We start from the raw sequence: 19,879 nt of genomic DNA on the forward strand, positions 1-19,879 counted from the left end.
GTTGCCTTTATGTATTTTGCTATAGCCAGGAAAAAAAATAAAAACAAATAAAATTTTAATATAATATAACTATATATATATACATATATATATATATATATACATGGTGGGAAACACTCAGGTTACTTGAGGTTCTGCTCTGAAACCTCCAATTTGGCAAAATTTTAAAATTGTCCTACAGTGGGGCAAATAAGTATTGAGTCAACCACCAATTGTGCAAGTTCTCCTACTTGAAAAGATTAGAGAGGCCTGTAATTGTCAACATGGGTAAACCTCAACCATAAGAGACAGAATGGGGGGGGGGGGGGGGGGAACAGAAAATCACAGTTTGATTTTTAAAGAATTTATTTCCAAATTAGAGCCGAAAATAAGTATTTGGTCACATAAAAACAAGCAAGATATCTAGCTGTCAAAGAGGTCTAACTTCTTCTAACAAGGTCACACGAGGCGCCACTCGTTACCTGTATTAAGGACACCTGTTTTAACTCATTATCAGTATAAAAGACGCCTGTCCACAATCTCAGTCAGTCACACTCCAAATTCCACTATGACCAAGACCAAAGAACAGTCGAAGGACACCAGAGACAAAATTGTAGACCTGCACCAGGCTGGGAAGACTGAATCTGCAAAAGGTAAAACGCTTGGTGGAAAGAAATGACCTGTGGGAGCAATTATTAGAAAATGAAAGACATGCAAGACCACTGATAATCTCCCTCGATCTGGGGCTCCATGCAAGATCTCACCCCGTGGCGTCAAAATGATAACAAGAACGGTGAGCAAAAATCCCAGAACAACACGGGGGGACCTAGTGAATGACCTACAGAGAGCTGGGACCACAGTGACAAAGGCTACTATCAGTAACACATTGCGCCGCCAGGGACTCAAATCCTGCACTGCCAGACGTGTCCCCCTGCTGAAGCCAGTACACATCTAGTCAGTCTCCAGATCTCAACACCATAGAAAATCTGTGGAGGGAATTGAAAGTCTGTTTTGCCCAACGACAGCCCCAAAACATCACTGGTATAGAGGAGATCTGCATGGAGGAATGGGCCAAAATACCAGCAACAGTGTGCGAAAAGCTTGTGAAGAGTTACAGAAAACGTTTGGCCTCCGTTATTGCCAACGAAGGGTACATAACAAAGTATTGATATGAACTTTTGGTATTGACCAAATACTTATTTTCCACCATGATTTGCAAATAAATTCTTTAAAAATCAAACAATGTGATTTTCTGGGTTTTTTTCCCACATTCATGGTCTCATGGTTGAGGTTTACCCATGTTGACAATTACAGGCCTATCTAATATTTTCAAGTGGGAGAACTTGCACAATTAGTGGTTGACTAAATACTTATTTGCCCCACTGTATATGCATGTGTGATACATCCATACCTGTCAACCCGAGGCCGTTGGCAATCTTACAAATAGTGACGTATGCCTTTACAAATTGGTGACTAATCTTACAACGTTTTATATAGCGTGCAATATAAAACAAAAATAAAACTCAAATTTTAAAATAATATGAATGCATAGGTAATATTGTAACATATAACCTGGTGCAATCAAATAACAATATCTTCAGGTACATCCTGATTACTAAAATTTACCAGTGACTTTTGTTACAATTGTGTGTAGCACTTTTGGCAGTTTCTATCATGTCTTTTGATGGCTGCACATCATGGCACTTCAGCTCGCAATTCAGTTTGACTTGAAGGTATTCGAAAACTGTCTAACGAACAGTTTATAATAGTAATAATAGTGTGTCCAATTTTAAATTAAAAAAGTCAATTGATAAAATTAACTTACCGATGCAATCTTTGAGTCAGGGAACATTTCTTTTGCTAATTCTGAGAACTGATCAGCAATAGTTGCGGTCTAATTATGTTCGGCAGCAAATTGGCAGAATAAAATCTCCGCTTTCGTCACTTTTCAATCTGCAGACTTCATCTTTATGACTAGTGTTGTTAATCTTACTTTAAAAAAGTAATTAATTAAAGTTACAAATTACTTCTCCCAAAAGGTAGTTGAGTTAGTAACTCAGTTACCTGAATGTAAGAGTAATTAGTTACTTGGCAAAGTAACTGGTGTTACCTTTCATGTTTTTTTTCTCCATTAAAAAAAAAACAAAACAAAAAAAAAACATAGTAACCTTTGCTATGTTTGGAAGTCACTTAATGTTTTGAATCAACTGTTAAAGTTGTTAAAATTGCTCCCGTTTTTGCATTGGTTTCCTTCTGTCTACTTTCGACATGCAAAAGTCTTAAAACTGTTTCATCATTTAAAGATAGATTTAAGTCAAGATTTTTCTGATTTAGGAGTATTTTAGATAAAAAGTTACTTAGGTTCGCTAGGAAGGTTCACTACAACAGAGCCTTTCTGAGAAGTCTATTGCTTCAAAATGGCGGCTGTTTACGAACGCCACCGAGTCTGTCATTTCGCATGTAGTTCTATATGCATGTGATACCTAGGCGTAGATTGTAGGCTGTCGGCTACAGTCAGGAAATATCGGAGCCGCCTTGCATCGCGTTTGCTACGGTGTCACAACAAACACTCTTCTCTCTCCGTGTCTCTGACTTTTCTCGCGTCATCAAACCAACGTAGTAACGCATAGTAATGCACATTGTCTCATTGCCGAAACGGTGACAAAATCCAAACGGAGAAAAAAAAAGGTAATGCACGAAAAACGTACAGATTTTGAACGTACGGCGTACACATTTAAACATCAGTGCTCACTTGTACAAATTACGCAGAAACCGTACAACTTGACAGGTATGTACATCATTGGAAAGCTTAAAATCTTAATTTTTGGGGGAAATTTTTTTTGAACAGGAGGACATTTAAAAATAAAATAAAATAAAAAAAATTAAACCCAGAAACCCTAACTCGAGGTGAGAGCAAGAGAGAGCATAATTAAAGACACCATGATTTTAACGAGATATTATCGCGTACTTCCCTTGTTTCGACCCAAAAACTCTGTGTAGCATGTCTCACTGAGTGTCAAGACACAGCAGTGAAAGGCCACAGCCGGACTTGTTGGGGATTTTATGGGTGAAACACGGTAATATAACAAGGGTCACATTGCAGAAATCGCAGACATCAAGGAGTGGTTGAGATTTTCTTTTTCAAATATTTACCCTTTTAAATGTTTTTTTTTCTTCAATTTTTCTTTATTTAGATCAATTATTTATCATCTAAAATATCGGTGAAAATATGACAGTAACAAAAAAACAAAAAAAATACAGTTAAGCGATAGAAATGAGGTAGATATCCGTGACCTATTTACAGACACTATGTTTTTCATTGGGACGTAATTTGTTTAAAAGTTTAAAATATGCGGGTGAATAATTTTACAAAGTCGTTTTTTTTTTTTTAACTAAATATTAGACGTCAAGTATTGATTGTAAGCTAAAAATGATAGACATTTCAAATAATAAATATAGTTACTTACCTTATTTTTATGGCTGGTTTGAAACAAAAGTGGTTGCGCGGTGTCTCTTAACGGGGGTCTCCAGGCCATTTGGGGGCCCTAAGCAAAATAATGCAAAGGGGCCCATATTTTTGGCCCACCATTTCGTCACAGTGTACTGTCAAACCCATACATGTAATCCAACCCATATGTCCATATTTTGTATATTAATCAGATTTTGTTGCACTGCATACTTCAAACTTCTTACCCCAAATGATTGTCAGTACTTACAGTAGATAGCGCCAAACCTTTTTCTAAAAGAGGAAAGAAAGAAGTTAAGGAAGAAATTTTATTTTTTTAAGCTTGTAATCAAGTCTCAAAACTCACAAAAGTCAAATAAAGCAAACTGTAGTAAACAAAATCGAACACAAATTAAACAATTGCCAGATTGGGGGCCCCCTGGTGGTCAGGGGCCCTAAGCAGCTGCATGGTCTGCGTATAGGCTGGGCCGGCCCTGCTCCAGGGTAAAACCGGCAAATTAAAAATAGTTCGGGGGCTTAATGCGCCATAAAACTGCTATGCCAGCATATATACATATTGTTCTATCAAACACAACAGTCCTTTGAAAATACAGCAGTTTAAAAAAAAAAAGCAAAGAGGGGTGCAAGAGCAGAAACTGCTTTTTCAGCCTTGTCTGTGTTTTCAGCCATATATATGTATTGGCTATAGACAATGTAAATCGTAATACAGTTAAATTATTTTTAAAGTTAAAACTTAAAAAAAAAAGAAACACACAAACTAATAAATTGGGGAAAAAATCAGATGAGTCCCATGCTTAACTTTCTTTGAGAATTTCATTGCTTTATTATTGTTTATTTTTGTTTTGTATTGTGTTATAAATTGCTTGTCACTTCACATACTTTATCTTAACTCTTTGGCTGCCATAGAGACCAATAGATGTCCCCTTGATTTTAAATGGAAGGTGCCAGTGCAATCTCGAAATGGATTGGACGTCTCTTGACGTCAATAGGTGTTTTCAATATCAACTTCTCTCTTTTACTAACTGCACAACATATACTCGGCGATCTTGGCTGGCATTGAATGAGTTAAGCTAAGGATACATTTTGAATAGATGTCCACTGTCCTAGCCAGGGTTAATTGATTGGTCATTGAGTCATTCATCTTCCGTGCCACTTATTTTCACAAGGCTTGTGGGTGTGCTGGAGCCTATCCCAGTTAACTATCGGCAGTAGGCAGGGTACACCCTGAATTGGTTGCTAGCTGATCGCAGGGCACAGTGAGACAAACAACCATTCACGCACACACTAGTTTCTACAAAGAACAGCTCATTTTACAAACATTTTTATGTTTTGGTAGTTTGATACAAGCACCTTGATACAAAACACAGTGGTTGTTGACTTTTCTTCTTTATACCAATGTTCACTGGAAACCATTTTAAGCAGGTTTCATTCATTTTTTACCAAGAAAATAAAGTTGATTCTAACATTTTCCAATCTTTAGTAATACAGTGGTACCTCAACATACAATCACATCGACCTACAATCCTTTCGACATGTGACGTAAAATTTGACACGTCATTTGTCTTATCATATGACGATATGCTCGAAATAGGACGTTTTATGACAGCGTCACAAATTCGTTGTTTCCCCACAAGAAACAAAGGCACGGAAGATTTTCTTTTGAGAGAAATCAACATGAGTCCCAAGAAGGTTAGTGCAAGTGGTTAAAAAGGAAAAGGTTGACGCTAACAATTTAAATTAAGATGTAAATGATAGAAAAAAATGAGCCTGGTGTGCACGTCAGTGAACTGGGTCGACCTTAATGCCGGAATATGTCTACGATCTGGCCGGTGAAATTGTTTCCAAGTTGGATTTTCACTGTAGGTACAAGGAATTAACTGAAAGTAAACTTGTCTTTTGTGCTAAATGTTTGGGTTCTAATGGATGAGTTTATGGTCAATGATAAGTAACAGCAATGGTTGTTTATCTCATTGTACCCTGCGAGTGGCTAGCAACCGATTCAGGGTGTTGCCGGTCCATTTTTTTCCCCTAAACACACGTTTGATTGGCTGATAACTTGACCCCGCCCCTCCTGCCACACTCACACAGTCCCGACAGATTCATGTCTACAACATGCCGCCTCCTCCGCCCCCTTCGAAGAAGAGGGATTTTAAAAGGTTTTTTTGGCCAGCAGCAGTCACTGCAAGTAATCTAAAAAGGTGTCAATGTTGTGGAGGTGGGGGAAACACCACTAATTTTGCTTCTGAAAGTCTAACCTGCATCACAGTTAGCATAACATTAAACTGTCTGAACTTGCTAACCTGCAAAACTACTTCGGTCAGGCCAGCCTCCACAAGGAACAACGATATTAAGCTAGCCATCCCTCATTTGGATCATTATTTGAATTATGTGCATTAAGGTAATGCAACGCGGTAGCTTCAGAGTGCGAATTAAAAAAAACAAAAACAAAAAAAAACAGGGAGCTATCCAAGAATGGGTCCACTTCAGGGGGACACTGACATGAACATGAACATGAACTGACATGAAAAAAAAAAATCTGTGAAATGAAATCACACATCAGGATTTCGTGAGAGTACTTTTGTTCAAGTCTTGAGGTAGTCTAGTATCCCTCAGATGTCGACAGGTCCTCGGATAGCCGAGATATTTTTTCATTTTTTTCCCAAATCACTTTTACAATACTTTAGTTTGAGTCTAGGGGTGCTCAAGTGTCTCGCAGAAGTAGATAGAAATGTCAATACAGATTTATTTTTGCATTAATCCTTTGGCCTATCAATTATTTAGGTTCATATTTATGAGAAATGTAGCCCTGACCCCGTTCAATAATCTGTTTGGTCTTATTAATGTCCTGTCCCCAGCAAAAAGTGTACATGCAGGTTATGCATACCAATGTTGAGACCAAACCTACGCTCCTTGAGTAACAGTACCTCAATTTTGTCCCTACCAGGTATTCTTTTGAGGTCTTCTCTATGGGTGGGCCTTCCCAACGCAGTTGAACAAATCTCTGTGGCCAACAGCACCGACGCTTGGCCGGACGTCCTCTGCCTTGGCAGCGCAGTAAGCCATCCTGCCCATAATGGGACGACATACATAGTTACACTTGTTTAAAGGTTCACTTTTGCAGATGTGGATCCAGTTGTTCTACAGCGCTTCCTTCTGGTGGACCTTTTGTTACGCAGTCGATGTCTTTCTGGTGGTTAAGACATCTGCGGGAATCAGGTGAAGCACACAAAAACGAACCACATTTGTGTTAACTCGTTCGCTGCCATCAACGGTGAAGATGTCGAATTCATTTTAGCTGTTCAAATGGACATGCGACATCATTTACTTTATGAGAATAATTTAATTTGATGCTCTCACTTTAAATCACTATCGGGTAGAACTGTTTTAGTCTTTCCAAAAGTGAAACAATGCCAAATGAAAATGGGGTCATAATATTGCAAGAACATCTTTATAAGACTATAGGTGTATTATTGCAAAACCAGAATATAATATTTTGAGAATTGTCTGAATTATAAAAGAAAAATTAAGTTGTTTTAGTGTCTTAAGAGAAAATCAATTTATAGTCGATAGCTTGATATTTATAAAACCAAATAAATCAGATTTGTATTCTAATTGAATAACAAAACATTTAAATTGTCATTTTATGTTAAGAAATTTACAGTGGTACCTCAACACGAGTCTTTCGACATCCGACGTAAAATTTGACTCATCATTTGTCTTGGCACATGACGACATGCTCAACCATACGCAGAGATTAAGGGGGGGCCGGGGGACATACCCCCGGTGGCCAAAAATGTCATTGCATGTATTTGTTTTCCAATACATGCATTTAAAATTAAGACTTTGCTGTTAAATGTTGTCTATTAAAAAAAAAAAAAAAATAGTTATATAATAAAATTTAAAATGGGTCAAAATTATTTTTCAAACAGATCATGTGACGAGCACCTTAGAGTCGATCATTTGTTTTGCTTAGCCAAAAAAAAACAGCTAAGGATAGAAGAGGAAAGATGGATATACATCATTTTTTCAAACCTAAGCTTTCAAAAGCAACAACAACTACTGACTGAGAGCCAAGGATTGAAGATGTGGACCATGAAACGCCAGAGAGCACCGCCAAAATTGCGAGCGGGGTTTCAGTTTGCCCCACCAAAGACGTTAACAGAGCCACCACCGGGCGTACCATATTCAATGGATGGCAATCTTGGCCAATAGCATAGCTGTCCTATTTAGAATTCCCCTAAAAAATGATGGGAAATTAAAAATCGCTCATTTTCAACGGATTATTATAAATGTTCCAGGCTGGAATATTCAGTCAAAAAGGACGCCACATCTACTTCTCCACTTGATTAGACAGTGCGCTAACACACACAGCTGGGATGCCTCTATGTACGAGCATGGGCTAAGCTACTATCGGAGCATATACTGTATCTTGTAAGTTAATTTTATTGCCGACACTGCGTTTCGTGGTCATCATCATTTTTTAAATCAACATGGATCCCAAGAAGGTTAGTGCAGGTGGTGAAAAGAAGGGAAAAGGTGTCTCTTACCATTGAAATTAAGATAAAAATGATAGAAAAATATGAATACACACTGTGCATTCAGGAACAGCATGCAAAACACAACCGCCATATTAGAACCCGATTCTTTACAATATTGTTTTTTAGGGTTGGGCATTGAACATTGATGGGATGCAGGATTAACACTCCAGTTCTCCCGGAACCATTCAATTTTTTTCATTTGGATTCCAAGTTTCAATGCCCTGACCGCCGACCATAAAAATAGCTGACGAACACCACGAAGAGGCCACATGGAGACTAGCTCCGTTATGAGCAAATCAAATGAAATGGCTAATTTAGCTCATCACAAAAACGTGTTGCTTCGCTTCACAAACACACAAACAGAATAAACACACCGAAATTATATCAGACCCCCTGTTAGAACGTGCAAACTTAGATATTGTTTTATCAAGGGTTCCCAACGATGTGTTGTGCAGAGGAGTTGTGTAACGTCTGTACACCTCAAGGATTCTTTTCCAAGTAAAGTAGGAAGTTCTTTTTGCCTGCTGCTTCCAGTAAGTCACCACTCACAAGCCAAGCGCGCATAGCAAAACAAAGAAAAACTGTAGAATCCAGAGTTAAAAGTGACATCTTGTTGACGGCTGAACAATTTATCAGTTTAGAAAGAAATCAAAATTAAAAAGTAGTCAACCTAAGATCAAAGTACAGAACACTTCCTGCCTGACCCTTAACTAACTAACAAACGATGCAATACAATAAATGCCTGCAGCATAAGACACTCCAAAACATAGGCAAAAGAATATGTGTAAATGTTCTCCCCGTGAGCTTTTGAAAAATAAACATCTTTGTGAAAGTGCACTCGCGTGGAAAGAAACTTCATCATATCATATCAATTCATAGACCATTATTTACAGTATATACAAGTTAAAAATAGCCCTGCAAGAAATTTATAGCAAAGTTAATTGAAAGTTCGTATAATTTTTAAAAAATAATTGAGAAGTTAAGAAATTAATATAAACTATGCAGTTTCTTTTACCCTGCCTATTAAAAGAATCAGAATCGAGGATCGTTTGGAACCGGAATCGAAACGTGGAGCTGGAACTGTTTAAAATTCAAACTATGCCCAGCCCTATTATTATCATGATGTCCTTCTGATTTCTATTTATAATTTATTGGTTTTGCTATGTGTAATTGCTATTTGTAATTGTACCAGCAGTATACTAGTACATTAAGGACTTAGTGTAGGTTTGTAGGCTATGGAACGAAATAATCAAATTATAATTATTCTTAGGGGAAAATCCCGCTCGACATACGACCAATTCGACTTACAAACCAGGTCCTGGAACGAAGTCAATTCGTATGTAGAGGTACCACTGTACTTAAATATAATGTGAAGAGGGAATCATTTTAATAATAATTTGTTATTATTTGTTAGTGTGTAAATCAAGGGATGTCTTCATTATAAATAATTTATTTTAAAAACTAAATGTCATTTAATCAAAATATATACATTTATTTTTTGTTTAATATCACTCATTTATTCATTTATTTATTCTATAATTATTAGGGTTGTTCCGATCATGTTTTTTTGCTCCCGATCCGATCCCGATCGTTTTAGTTTGAGTATCTGCTGATCCCGATATTTCCCGATCCGATTGCTTTTTTTTGCTCCCGATTCAATTCCAATCATTCTCGATAATTTTTCCCGATCTTATACATTTTGGCAATGCATTAAGAAAAAAATGAATAAAACTCGGATGAATATATACATTCAACATACAGTACTTAAGTACTGTATTTGTTTATTATGACAATAAATCCTCAAGATGGCATTTACATTATTAACATTCTTTCTGTGAGAGGGATCCACGGATAGAAAGACTTGTAATTCTTAAAAGATAAATGTGACTTTGTATATTGTGACTAAATATAGCCATCTCGTCTATTTGTTGAGCTTTCAGTAAATGATACTGTAGCCATGCCCAAATGCATGATGGGAAGTGCAACCATGACTGTGCGTAGTGCTACCAATTGATATATCTTCTCTGCGTTGGGAATTAACGTAGGGTGTTAAGAAAAAGAGCAATTACTACCTTGCTTCCCCACATTGCTTCCCACAATATTTCTAATCATAGGGAGAGGGATTGTAAGGCTTTAGCCAATTAAAAAAAGGCTCCAAAGGCTGCCAAAATTCACTCTACTCATTTTACGCTGCCTTTTAGCTCTCTATATAGGTAAAACGGCGCTATTACAGATTGAGCGCGACAATGCATGAGTGGGTCGTGCAGCGCATGCATTAATTGTGTTAAATATTTTAATGTGATACATTTTTTAAAAAAGTAATTACCGCCGTTATCGGGATAAATTTGATAACCCTACCTTAAACCTAAACTAAAGACTGGATGAGTGCAACATATTATGTCTGTAACGTTAAATACAATTAGAAAACGATTTAATTAAAAAAAAAAAAAAAAAATATATATATATATATATATATATATATATATATATATATATTTAAAAAAAGCCGATTCCGATACTTTGAAAATGACGTGATCGGACATCTCTAATAATTATTGATCCTTTGCTGTCTTTTCCCAATGTATTCAATGGTACTAATATGCCAACATTTTATCCTGTATTAAAATTATTCAAATATTTATATTTTATACATTTTATTCATGTAATAGTGTTACCGTATTACTATTATGGCAACCTTTTCAAAATATTTCAATATCAAGTATGCATTTGTAAAGCTCTTTGGGGTATTTTTTTTCTTTAAAAACTTGCCTTGAATTACTTGCAATGATTTTAAAAGAAAAAGTTAAAATAAAATTGACGACTATTTCAAGAAAAAGTCCACCATTGATGGCAATCACTGCTAGAATCCTTTTCTCAGAGTTTGCTAAATGAATGGAAGCACATGGTTTAGTGCGTCGTAAGAAGTCAAGCGCGGGTTGGAGGACAAAGAGCTGCAACACGTGTTGCGTACTCATGACTTGTTCTTATTCTCCTTCAGCACCATTATCCTGTACCACATGATCACATGGGGTCTGGCTTTGCTGTTGTGTGTGGAGGGCGTGGCCATGCTCTACTACCCCTCCATCTCCAAGTAAGACTTTTTGATCCGCCATTAACTCATTTGCAGCCATTGACGGCCATAGATGTCCAATCCATTGTGACTGGGAATGATCGCCCCTTCAAGTCAAAATGGATTGGGCGTCCATTACTGTCAATGGCAGTGAAAGAATTAAATACAGTATATTGACTCTTTCGTGACTCTAATGAGGGCAAGAACTATAGAAAATTAATTTTATGAGAGGGTCAAGCAGAGGTTGCGCTAGACTTTTTCGTTGGCGGTCATTTTGACTGACAGTGTCATAAAAATCCGGTCATAATCTATTTTTACCCGTCACTTACATTTTTAAAATGATAATAATGAGATATTTAATAGTATTTAGTTTTCATTCATTTTTAATTAATATTCTGTCCGAACAAGCTTAACAAGAGGCAAACAGACAGCGGAGTGCACCAATCAGCGACGGGCAGACGTGCCGTTAGCAAAGCGACGAGGGCAGGACGAGGGACTTGCGCGCGGAAGTAAACATACGAGGAGAACGGAGTTTATTCAACATGGCTAGCGCGAGACAGACTGTTGTCAATGTCTCGTGTCGATGTGTTTTAGCTCATTTAAAACTAAATTTACCGCGGATTGGAGCATATTCTCGGCTCTCCCGCCATCCGTGTTGTTGGAGAGACGACTTTCGGCGCGCAAGAGAAGCGTTGCTCGTGAAGAACACGTCACGCAAATAAACAAATCTGATTTGTCGATTGATTTTGTACCTACTCGAGAGGCTGTGTCCCAGACTTTTCTCTCAGTGTTTGAAAAATACAGGGAGAACAGTCTGGCCGTGCTAGGCAAACACTCAGTTGCCTTGACATTTTTCCGAGTAAGGCCAACGACGTCATGCATCAAGAGAGACAATAGCTAATTAATATGCTCACTCTCCACCCTGTGGTCTGAGGTGTGAATTGCAACCTGTCAAAATGACGGATGGACTTGTTTTTTCCGTCACCGTTTTAAAAAACCGATCAACAACGGAAAATATTCGGTTAACGCGACCCCTTGGGTCAAGGCTCCAGTCCCGCACCGCCCCGCGGCGGCTTCTCGGCGCTCTCCTGCTTCCACCTCCCCCTCTCTTTTCTATCCTCCTTGGGCCCTGGCGTGGGTCACTGGGGTGTCACCCACTCCGGGTGGGGAGCCTGTCCTGCCCTGAGCCTCGTGGGCCCTGCAGGTCCTGCGGTGTACCGTGTCGGTTTGGGGGTTGCGGCGCTGGTTGGGCGGACAGTGGTGGGCGTTCGGGGCAGTAGCGTGCCTTCCTTGAAGGCCGGCTGACAGGGACGCGGATGGTCCGGGGAACCACCCTGGGTCCCGGGGGTATGGCGACAGCCACTTTGCTGGAGTTGCAGGAAGAGAGATGGTCTGCGCTGGCTCACCCCGCCTGATTGGCTGGGAAGGGGCCGTGGCCGTGGGGCGGCCCCCGCGCAGCATTTCCACTTGTCTATAGACCCTACTCACCAACGTCACAGAATGACGTGTCGCTGTATCCGGCCGCCATATTGTCCGTCTCTGTTTAGCCCTATTCTCAATGGTTTCAATTAGTCGTTCAGTTTATAGAGCAATTCATGGAAGCCCCGGTGCTTTAAGACGCTGTAAACTCATTGCATGCGTTGCATAAAAGGCGTTATGTGGAAAAGCTTCAGTCTATCCATTCGCCAGATCCATATTTGATGCCTAAATCGATATTTTTCGACCCGCTGTCTTCGCCCTCTCTGCCTGACATCTGCTATCCTGATATCTACAACTATCTTGTCCACACAAAATCAGCCTACTCTCACGAAAGTTTGAAAAACTTTAACAGCAGCACTCTAAGCATCATTACCCCGTGTGATTTCTAAAATGGCGACAATCAAAAAAAAAAAAAAAAGTTGACTGCAATGGCCGACGCTTCAAGGATAGGTGGATATTGGACTATTTCTTCAATAAAATACGCAACAACTGTGTCTGCCTCATTTGCAAAGAGACAGTCGCTGTTTTCAAAGAGTTCGATGTGACGCGATGGTAACAAGACACGCTGACATATACGACATTACAGGGAAGCTACGCAGCGAGAAATTATAGCGACTTGAAACTAGTTTAATTTCACAGCAGCAGTATTTCGCAAGTTCCCGAGTGTCGAAAGAGAACGCCACAAAGACGAGACTGTTGAAATTATGAATAAAAAAAAAAAAAAGAAAATGTGACACACAGAAGGGCTTGCTAACATTTGTTTAAATATATTGTTCTATGTAAATCAGCCAAGGTAGCCCCCCGCATTTTTACCACACCAAATCTGGCCCCCTTTGCAAAAGGTTTGGACACACCTGTTTAACTGATGATCCGTAGACGAGGCCAGCTTCTTTCACTTGGTACCAGCTAAATATTATTCAAAATGTAATGATGGTGGAAGAAATAAGCATCTTGAATGTGAAACTGTATGTTGTCGGCGATTAGCCTAGCAATGATCTTAATTGTGGTTGTCAGCCCAAAACCCTCTAAATATATATTAAATGCATCTTACCAGATATAAAATGACTACTACATAATCTGTGGTAATCGTTTGGTGCCCAGTTTTCTCGTCGAATTGCAGCAGTCCATCTCGCTCTTTTCCCCGGGTCTCTCGGAATACGGTAGAACTTCAAGTCTCTCCGTCTATCTTCTCTGTTATTGCAACCAACCGCCACACACGCCTTCACCATTTTGATTATTAATGTTAACGAGCAGAAAAACATGCCATAATAGGAGGAATTTACGTAGCGGTAATGCGTCAAAACGACGAGTAGACGGACAATATGGCGCGGAGGCGTGGTTGTGACATCATGTGACTTGTGATAGTCCTACAGACCCTAGTCTGTAGGACTATCACAAGTCTAATGGAATTAATGCATGACTGGGTGCAATTAGGCACACTCAGTAGAGAGAATGTCGGTGCCAGGATTAGCGATCAGGCAGCATAGAAAAGGATGTCAACATACTGATTCCACACGTACAAGTGTTTCACATATGACTGGGTTCGACACCTCACAGTGCGGATTTGTGTATGCTCCACCCCGTCTAATCACATCTTTTTGACTTACCCCTCCCTCATCTTTCTCCTTGCCCCCCCCCCCCCCCCCACATGGTGTTCACGGGAAATGCAATTAGTTAGCGATAGCACCACTATATTCATAGGTAGTGTTCAATGGTATATGTTGTTGTTGTTTGGGTTTCTCCTCTTCTCTATTCTTCTGCTTTTCTTTTTGTCCCCCCGTAACCCCTTCCTGCTCACTACATTCTCCTAATCACCTAATCATTTTTCCATGTGATACATTAAAGCTGTTCAGACCATAAGGACACTCAGATTCCCATTCTCCATGTCAAATCAGCTGAACAGAAAAGGTTTTTAAAAAATAAAAAAAAAACTTTTAAAAGAAGAAAATTATTTGCATGAAATGAAATGTATGAAATCACAAATAAGTCCATAACAAGGAACACGAGTGAAAAAAAAAAAAAACACCTACATAAGCATAGACTAGGATTCCAGCTGAGTTATAATTGCATTTTCAGGGTTTCTCCCTTCCTTTCATCTCATTTAATGTTCTTCAAGGCCGTTTCAGGCAAGCATATCCAAGCAAAAATGATATTTTCACCCCAAATTGAGTCTCAGATGTCTGTTTTCAGTAGAAAAAAAATGGTAATCACCATACAAAAAGATTTTAACCTTAAAAAAATGGATAAAAACATGACCATAACAGAAAAACAACATTGCAGTGTTGCAAAAAGCCAGTGTGTATTACATTTTCACATTATATAATTAATGTATACTGGGTATATATATATGGCGGAAAACACTCAGGTGACTTGAAGTTCTGCTCTGAGAACCCCAATTTGGCTAGATTTCAAAATTATATGATATGCATGTGTGATACATCACTGGAAAGCCTAAAATCTCCATTTTCTGGGTTATTTAGAAAAATTTTGAACAGGAGGGCATTTTGAAAAAAAAAAAAAAGTTTTTTTAACTGCAAAACTCTATCTGGAGGTGAGAGCACACTAGAGCAGAATTACAGACGCCATGATTTTAACGAGATATTATCGCGTACTTCTTTTCGGTCCAAAAGCTCCATGTAGCATGTATCACTGAGTGTCAAGACACAGCTGTAAATGGCCACAGCCGGATTTTGGGGGGAGTTAATGGGTGAAAAATGGTCATATAACAAGGGTCGCGATGCAGAAATCGCAGACATCAAGGAGTGTTTGAGATTTTCTTTTTCATATATTAACCCTTTTAAACGTTTTTTTTTCAATTTTCTTCATTTGGATCAATTATTTATCATCTAACATATCGGAGAAAATGCAACAGTGACAAAAAAATACAATTAAGCGATAGTTATGAGGTAGATATCCGTGACTTCTTTACAGACGCCATTTTTTTCATTGTGACGTCATTTGTTTAAACGTTTAAAATATGCGAGTGAATTATTTTTTAAAGTCTTTATTTTTTTAAACGAAATATTAAACATCAATTAATGATTCTAAGCTAAAAATAACAGACATTTTGAATAATAAATACAATAATTTACCTTAGTTTTATGGCACGAGGTGTGCAAGAGCAGAAACTGCTTTTTCACAGACAAGACTGAAAAAGCAGTTTCTGCTCTTGCACCTCTCTTTAAAATAAACTGCTGTATTTTAAGCCAAAACAACTATTGTGTTTGATCGAACAATATGTCTATATGCTGCCATAGCAGATTAATCATGCAGTAAGCCCCCGAACTATTTTTAATATGTCTGTTTTACCCTGAAAACCCCCATTTACAGACGTCGCGCAACCGCTTTTGTTTCAACCCAGCCATAAAACGAAGGTAATTAATTATTTTTATCATTCAAAATGTCTGTCATTTTTAGCTTAGAATCGTTAATTGATGTCTAATATTTCATTTAAAAAAACGACTTTAAAAAATGATTCACTCACAGCTTTTAAACTTTTAAACAAATGACGTCTCAATGAAAAAAATAGTGCCTGTAAAAAAAGTCACATATATCTACCTCATAACTATCGCTCACTTGAATTTTTTTGTTACTGTCGCATTTTCTCCGATATGTTAGATGATAAATAATCGATCCAAACAAAGAAAAATTGAATAAAAAAAAGTTTAAAAGGGTAAATATATGTAAAAGAAAATCTCGACCATTCCTTGATGTCTGCGATTTCTGCATCGCGACCCTTGTTATATGACCATGTTTCACCCATAAAATCTCCAAAAAATCCAGCTGTGGCCATTCACAGCTGTGGCTTGACACTCAGCGAGGCATGCTTCATGGATCAAAACAAGGTAAGTACACGATAATATCTCGTTAAAGTCATGACGTCTTTAATTCTGCTCTTTCATGCTCTCACCTCCAGATGGGGTTTCACTGTTTAAATTTATTAATTTTTTTAAATGCCCTCCTGTTCAAAAAATTTCTTTCCCCAGAAAATTGAGATTTGAAGCTTTCCAATGATGCATCACACATGCATATCGGACAATTTAGAAAGTTGGCCAAATTGGGATGTCTCAGAGCGGAACTTCAAGTCACCTGAGTATTTTCTGCCGTATACATTATATATGGCAGAAATACATTATATATTTATATATACACTATATATATATGATTACTGTCAAACTTTATATTATGAAGTAGAAGAGTTCATAAGGTCAAAAGTCACAGAGGTCAGAAATGGACTTTCACCATAACTTAATACCCGCTGATCCTATCTTTAATTTGAAATGACTGCATTGCATTGGTGTGTATTTCATGTTTTTTCCAGTTGTGAGCAAGGCTTCCAGCACGCTATCCCTCACTACGTCACCACGTACGCACCCATGCTGTTAGTCCTCGTGGCCAACCCCATCTTCTTCAATCGCACCACCTCCGCGGGTAAGGTTTTTTAAAATTAATTTGAAATATCTGACACAAATGTGGGCTTAAAAAGCCATGTTTTTCTTCTATAGTGACATCGTTGCTGAAAGGACGTCAAGGGATCTACACGGAAAACGAGCGCCGGCTAGCTAACGCTATCAAAATCCGCTTCTTTAAAATCATGCTAGTCTTCTGTATTTGGTGGGTTTCATGTTCTTTGCTGCAAGATTCTTTTTTATATGATATAATATTGATTTGTGTGATTAACACGTATCAGCTGGATTCCCAACATCCTCAATGAGGGCCTCCTCTTCTACCTGGAAATGCAGGTGAACATTGGTGACAGCGGCCTAAGGAATATCAGGAATGCTGCTCTTATCACGTGGTTTATCATGGTAAGATTTCAGAATCTTAAGTGTGGGTCAAAAACAGAGATTTCATGCACAGCGTCAAAATCAGAGAAATGTAAAGTAATTCTAAAAATGCAAATATAATTTGAGCTCCTGAACAGTAAATATTCTTTTTATGTATGTATTCATTTTATTACATTAGTAAGTTATCGTTAAAAAAAAAAAAAATCAAAAATTTAAGTGAATTAAAAAATATCTTTTAAATTGAATTGATTATTTTTATTTGAGTTGTCCGATATTATCGAGTAGCCGACAAACTTAAAATGGCTATAAAATTCTCAAGATTTTATGCTAGATGCACAAAAATCACCAAATGTAGAGATAATCAAAATCATATTTTCAGGATCAATAGCAATATTGAACATATCATATAAGTTAACATATAATAAGTTTTTGCCAGAAATAGGAACTTAATTTTTTTTACAAAATCCAAAATGGCGGCCATCACGAAACAAAGAGCTTTCTAAGTTGAAAATTCATGTAAATAAATGCTTAAATCGCGCAATTTCTATAGATATGAACGTAAAACAGTCTAGATTCTTGGTTAAAAGCAAAAAACGGGTAATTAGCATTCATTTTACGCAAATATTTCAAGCAAAAGTTACAATATTGTGTAATCCAACATGGCGGCTGTCACAAAAGACCTTTTAAAGTTGAAAATTCATTGAAATAAATGCTTAAATCGCGCAATTTCTTTAGATATGAACGTAAAACAGTCTAGATTCTTGGTTAAAAGCAAAAAAATGGGTAATTATCGTTCATTTTACACAAATATTTCAAGCAAAAGTTATAATATTGTGTAATCCAACATAGCGGCTGTCACAAAATAAAGACTTTTTTAAGTTGAAAATTCATGTAAATAAATGCTTAAATCGTGCAATTTCTACAGATATGAATGTAAAACAGTCCAGATTCTTGGTTAAAAGCAAAAAACGGGCAATTATCGTTCATTTTACGTAAATATTTGAAGCAAAAGCTACAATATTGTGTAATCCAACATGGCGGCTGTCACAAAAGACCTTTTTAAGTTGAAAGTTCATTAAAACAAATGCTGAAATCGCGCAATTTCTACAGGTATGAATGTAAAACAGTCCAGATTCTTGGTTAAAAGCAAAAAACGGGCAATTATCGTTCATTTTACGTAAATATTTCAAGCAAAAGTTACAATATTGTGTAGTCCAACATGGCAGCCGTGACGGAATAAAGAACTTTTTAAGTTGAAAATTCTTGTAAATAAAAGGTTAAAATGCATCTTGGGAATTGTCATTGCTTTGGCATGTCCTATGATTGCCTGCGTGTATTTGTGATGCTTTGGTCACCCCCTAGTGGCTCTTTGGGGTAACCACTGTAAACATAATTTAATTGTGAATGAATCCTTTTATTTGATTATGGACATTTTGGCTAATTTCAATTTATATTATTTATATGGGACATTTATTTTATATATGTGTTCTTATTTTTCACAGAAAGTTAATTTTATTTGGAAAACCTTGAAGTTGTCACATTTATCATTATTAAAGCATCCAGTGGGGCCTCACAATACAACTAGCAATAATATGTAGAGTGCACGACCGCATATAACGGTATCGGGGTGATATCTGGTATCAGATTTTCGGAGTTGAACTATCGGGATATCGGTTAAAAAGTCATTATCGGACAATTTTTATTTTTGTGTGTATTCCATCCCCTCAAAAAATATTTTTGATGAATGAACTCTCACGTCAGAAACTTTCACCTCCTGAAATTGGATTTAACCATACTTTCGTAAGCAGACCCATTACCCTACACATTAAGAAAATGCAAACTAAAATACTGCAAATTGGTGAATTTTTAGCTCTTTCACTGCCATTGACGGTGATAGACGTCCAATCCCTTTGAAGTGAGAAGGTTGGCAGCAAATGAATAAATGTTTATTCACTGCCAGCCCTATCAGTTCAAAAGGATTGGACGTCAGTCATTATCAATGATAGTTAATGAGTCAAGAAGTTTACCATTAATATAGATAGCAGCTGATACATGTAATACCAAGGGCAGCAGGGTGGTGGGGCAAAATTTCCATAAATGATCAAAAATAGATTAAAATTTTTACTTTGGTGGAATGGCACACATTAGTGAGTTAGTTTTCGTTTTAGTATATTATTAGCACAAAATTGTTGCTAATCCATCCGGTCCAATTGGATGGGACTTCTATTGCCGTCAATCGCAGTTTAATCACAATGTGCATCTTGCGTTTCAGGGGATCCTGAACCCAATGCAGGCCTTTCTCAACACGCTGGCATTCCACGGCTGGACGGGTTTCGACGTGGACCTGAGCCTGCGAGGTCGCAGGGACCCGGTCTGGGAGTCGGCATCCACGTCGGCTGCCAACGGAGGTGGACGCGACTCAATGTTGGGCACGGCCCTGCTCTACCAGAGTCACGTGCAGGAGGCAAAGAAAAACATGAACGGCAACGGGCAGCTGCAGTCCGACGCCATCAGCGTCCTCTCAGAAGGTAATTGGGCTCACGGCGCCGCCAATGGTTCG

The 19,879-nt window shown here is 37.9% G+C and overlaps 1 protein-coding gene across 1 annotated transcript in view; it reads left to right on the forward strand.

Annotated features, from left to right (window-relative positions):
• Nucleotides 1–19,879, forward strand: part of LOC130927137 (G-protein coupled receptor 143-like) — a 30,083-nt gene that overhangs the window by 874 nt on the left and 9,330 nt on the right. The window contains exons 2-8 of the mRNA XM_057852723.1: nt 6,390–6,499; nt 6,567–6,661; nt 10,982–11,074; nt 16,854–16,963; nt 17,038–17,146; nt 17,223–17,340; nt 19,592–19,847. Of these exons, the coding sequence (XP_057708706.1) occupies nt 6,390–6,499; nt 6,567–6,661; nt 10,982–11,074; nt 16,854–16,963; nt 17,038–17,146; nt 17,223–17,340; nt 19,592–19,847 (891 nt within the window). The remainder of the gene's footprint in view (nt 1–6,389; nt 6,500–6,566; nt 6,662–10,981; nt 11,075–16,853; nt 16,964–17,037; nt 17,147–17,222; nt 17,341–19,591; nt 19,848–19,879) is intronic.

The sequence above is a fragment of the Corythoichthys intestinalis genome, chromosome 12 (assembly GCF_030265065.1).
Source record: "Corythoichthys intestinalis isolate RoL2023-P3 chromosome 12, ASM3026506v1, whole genome shotgun sequence".
NCBI classification, from domain to species: domain Eukaryota; kingdom Metazoa; phylum Chordata; class Actinopteri; order Syngnathiformes; family Syngnathidae; genus Corythoichthys; species Corythoichthys intestinalis.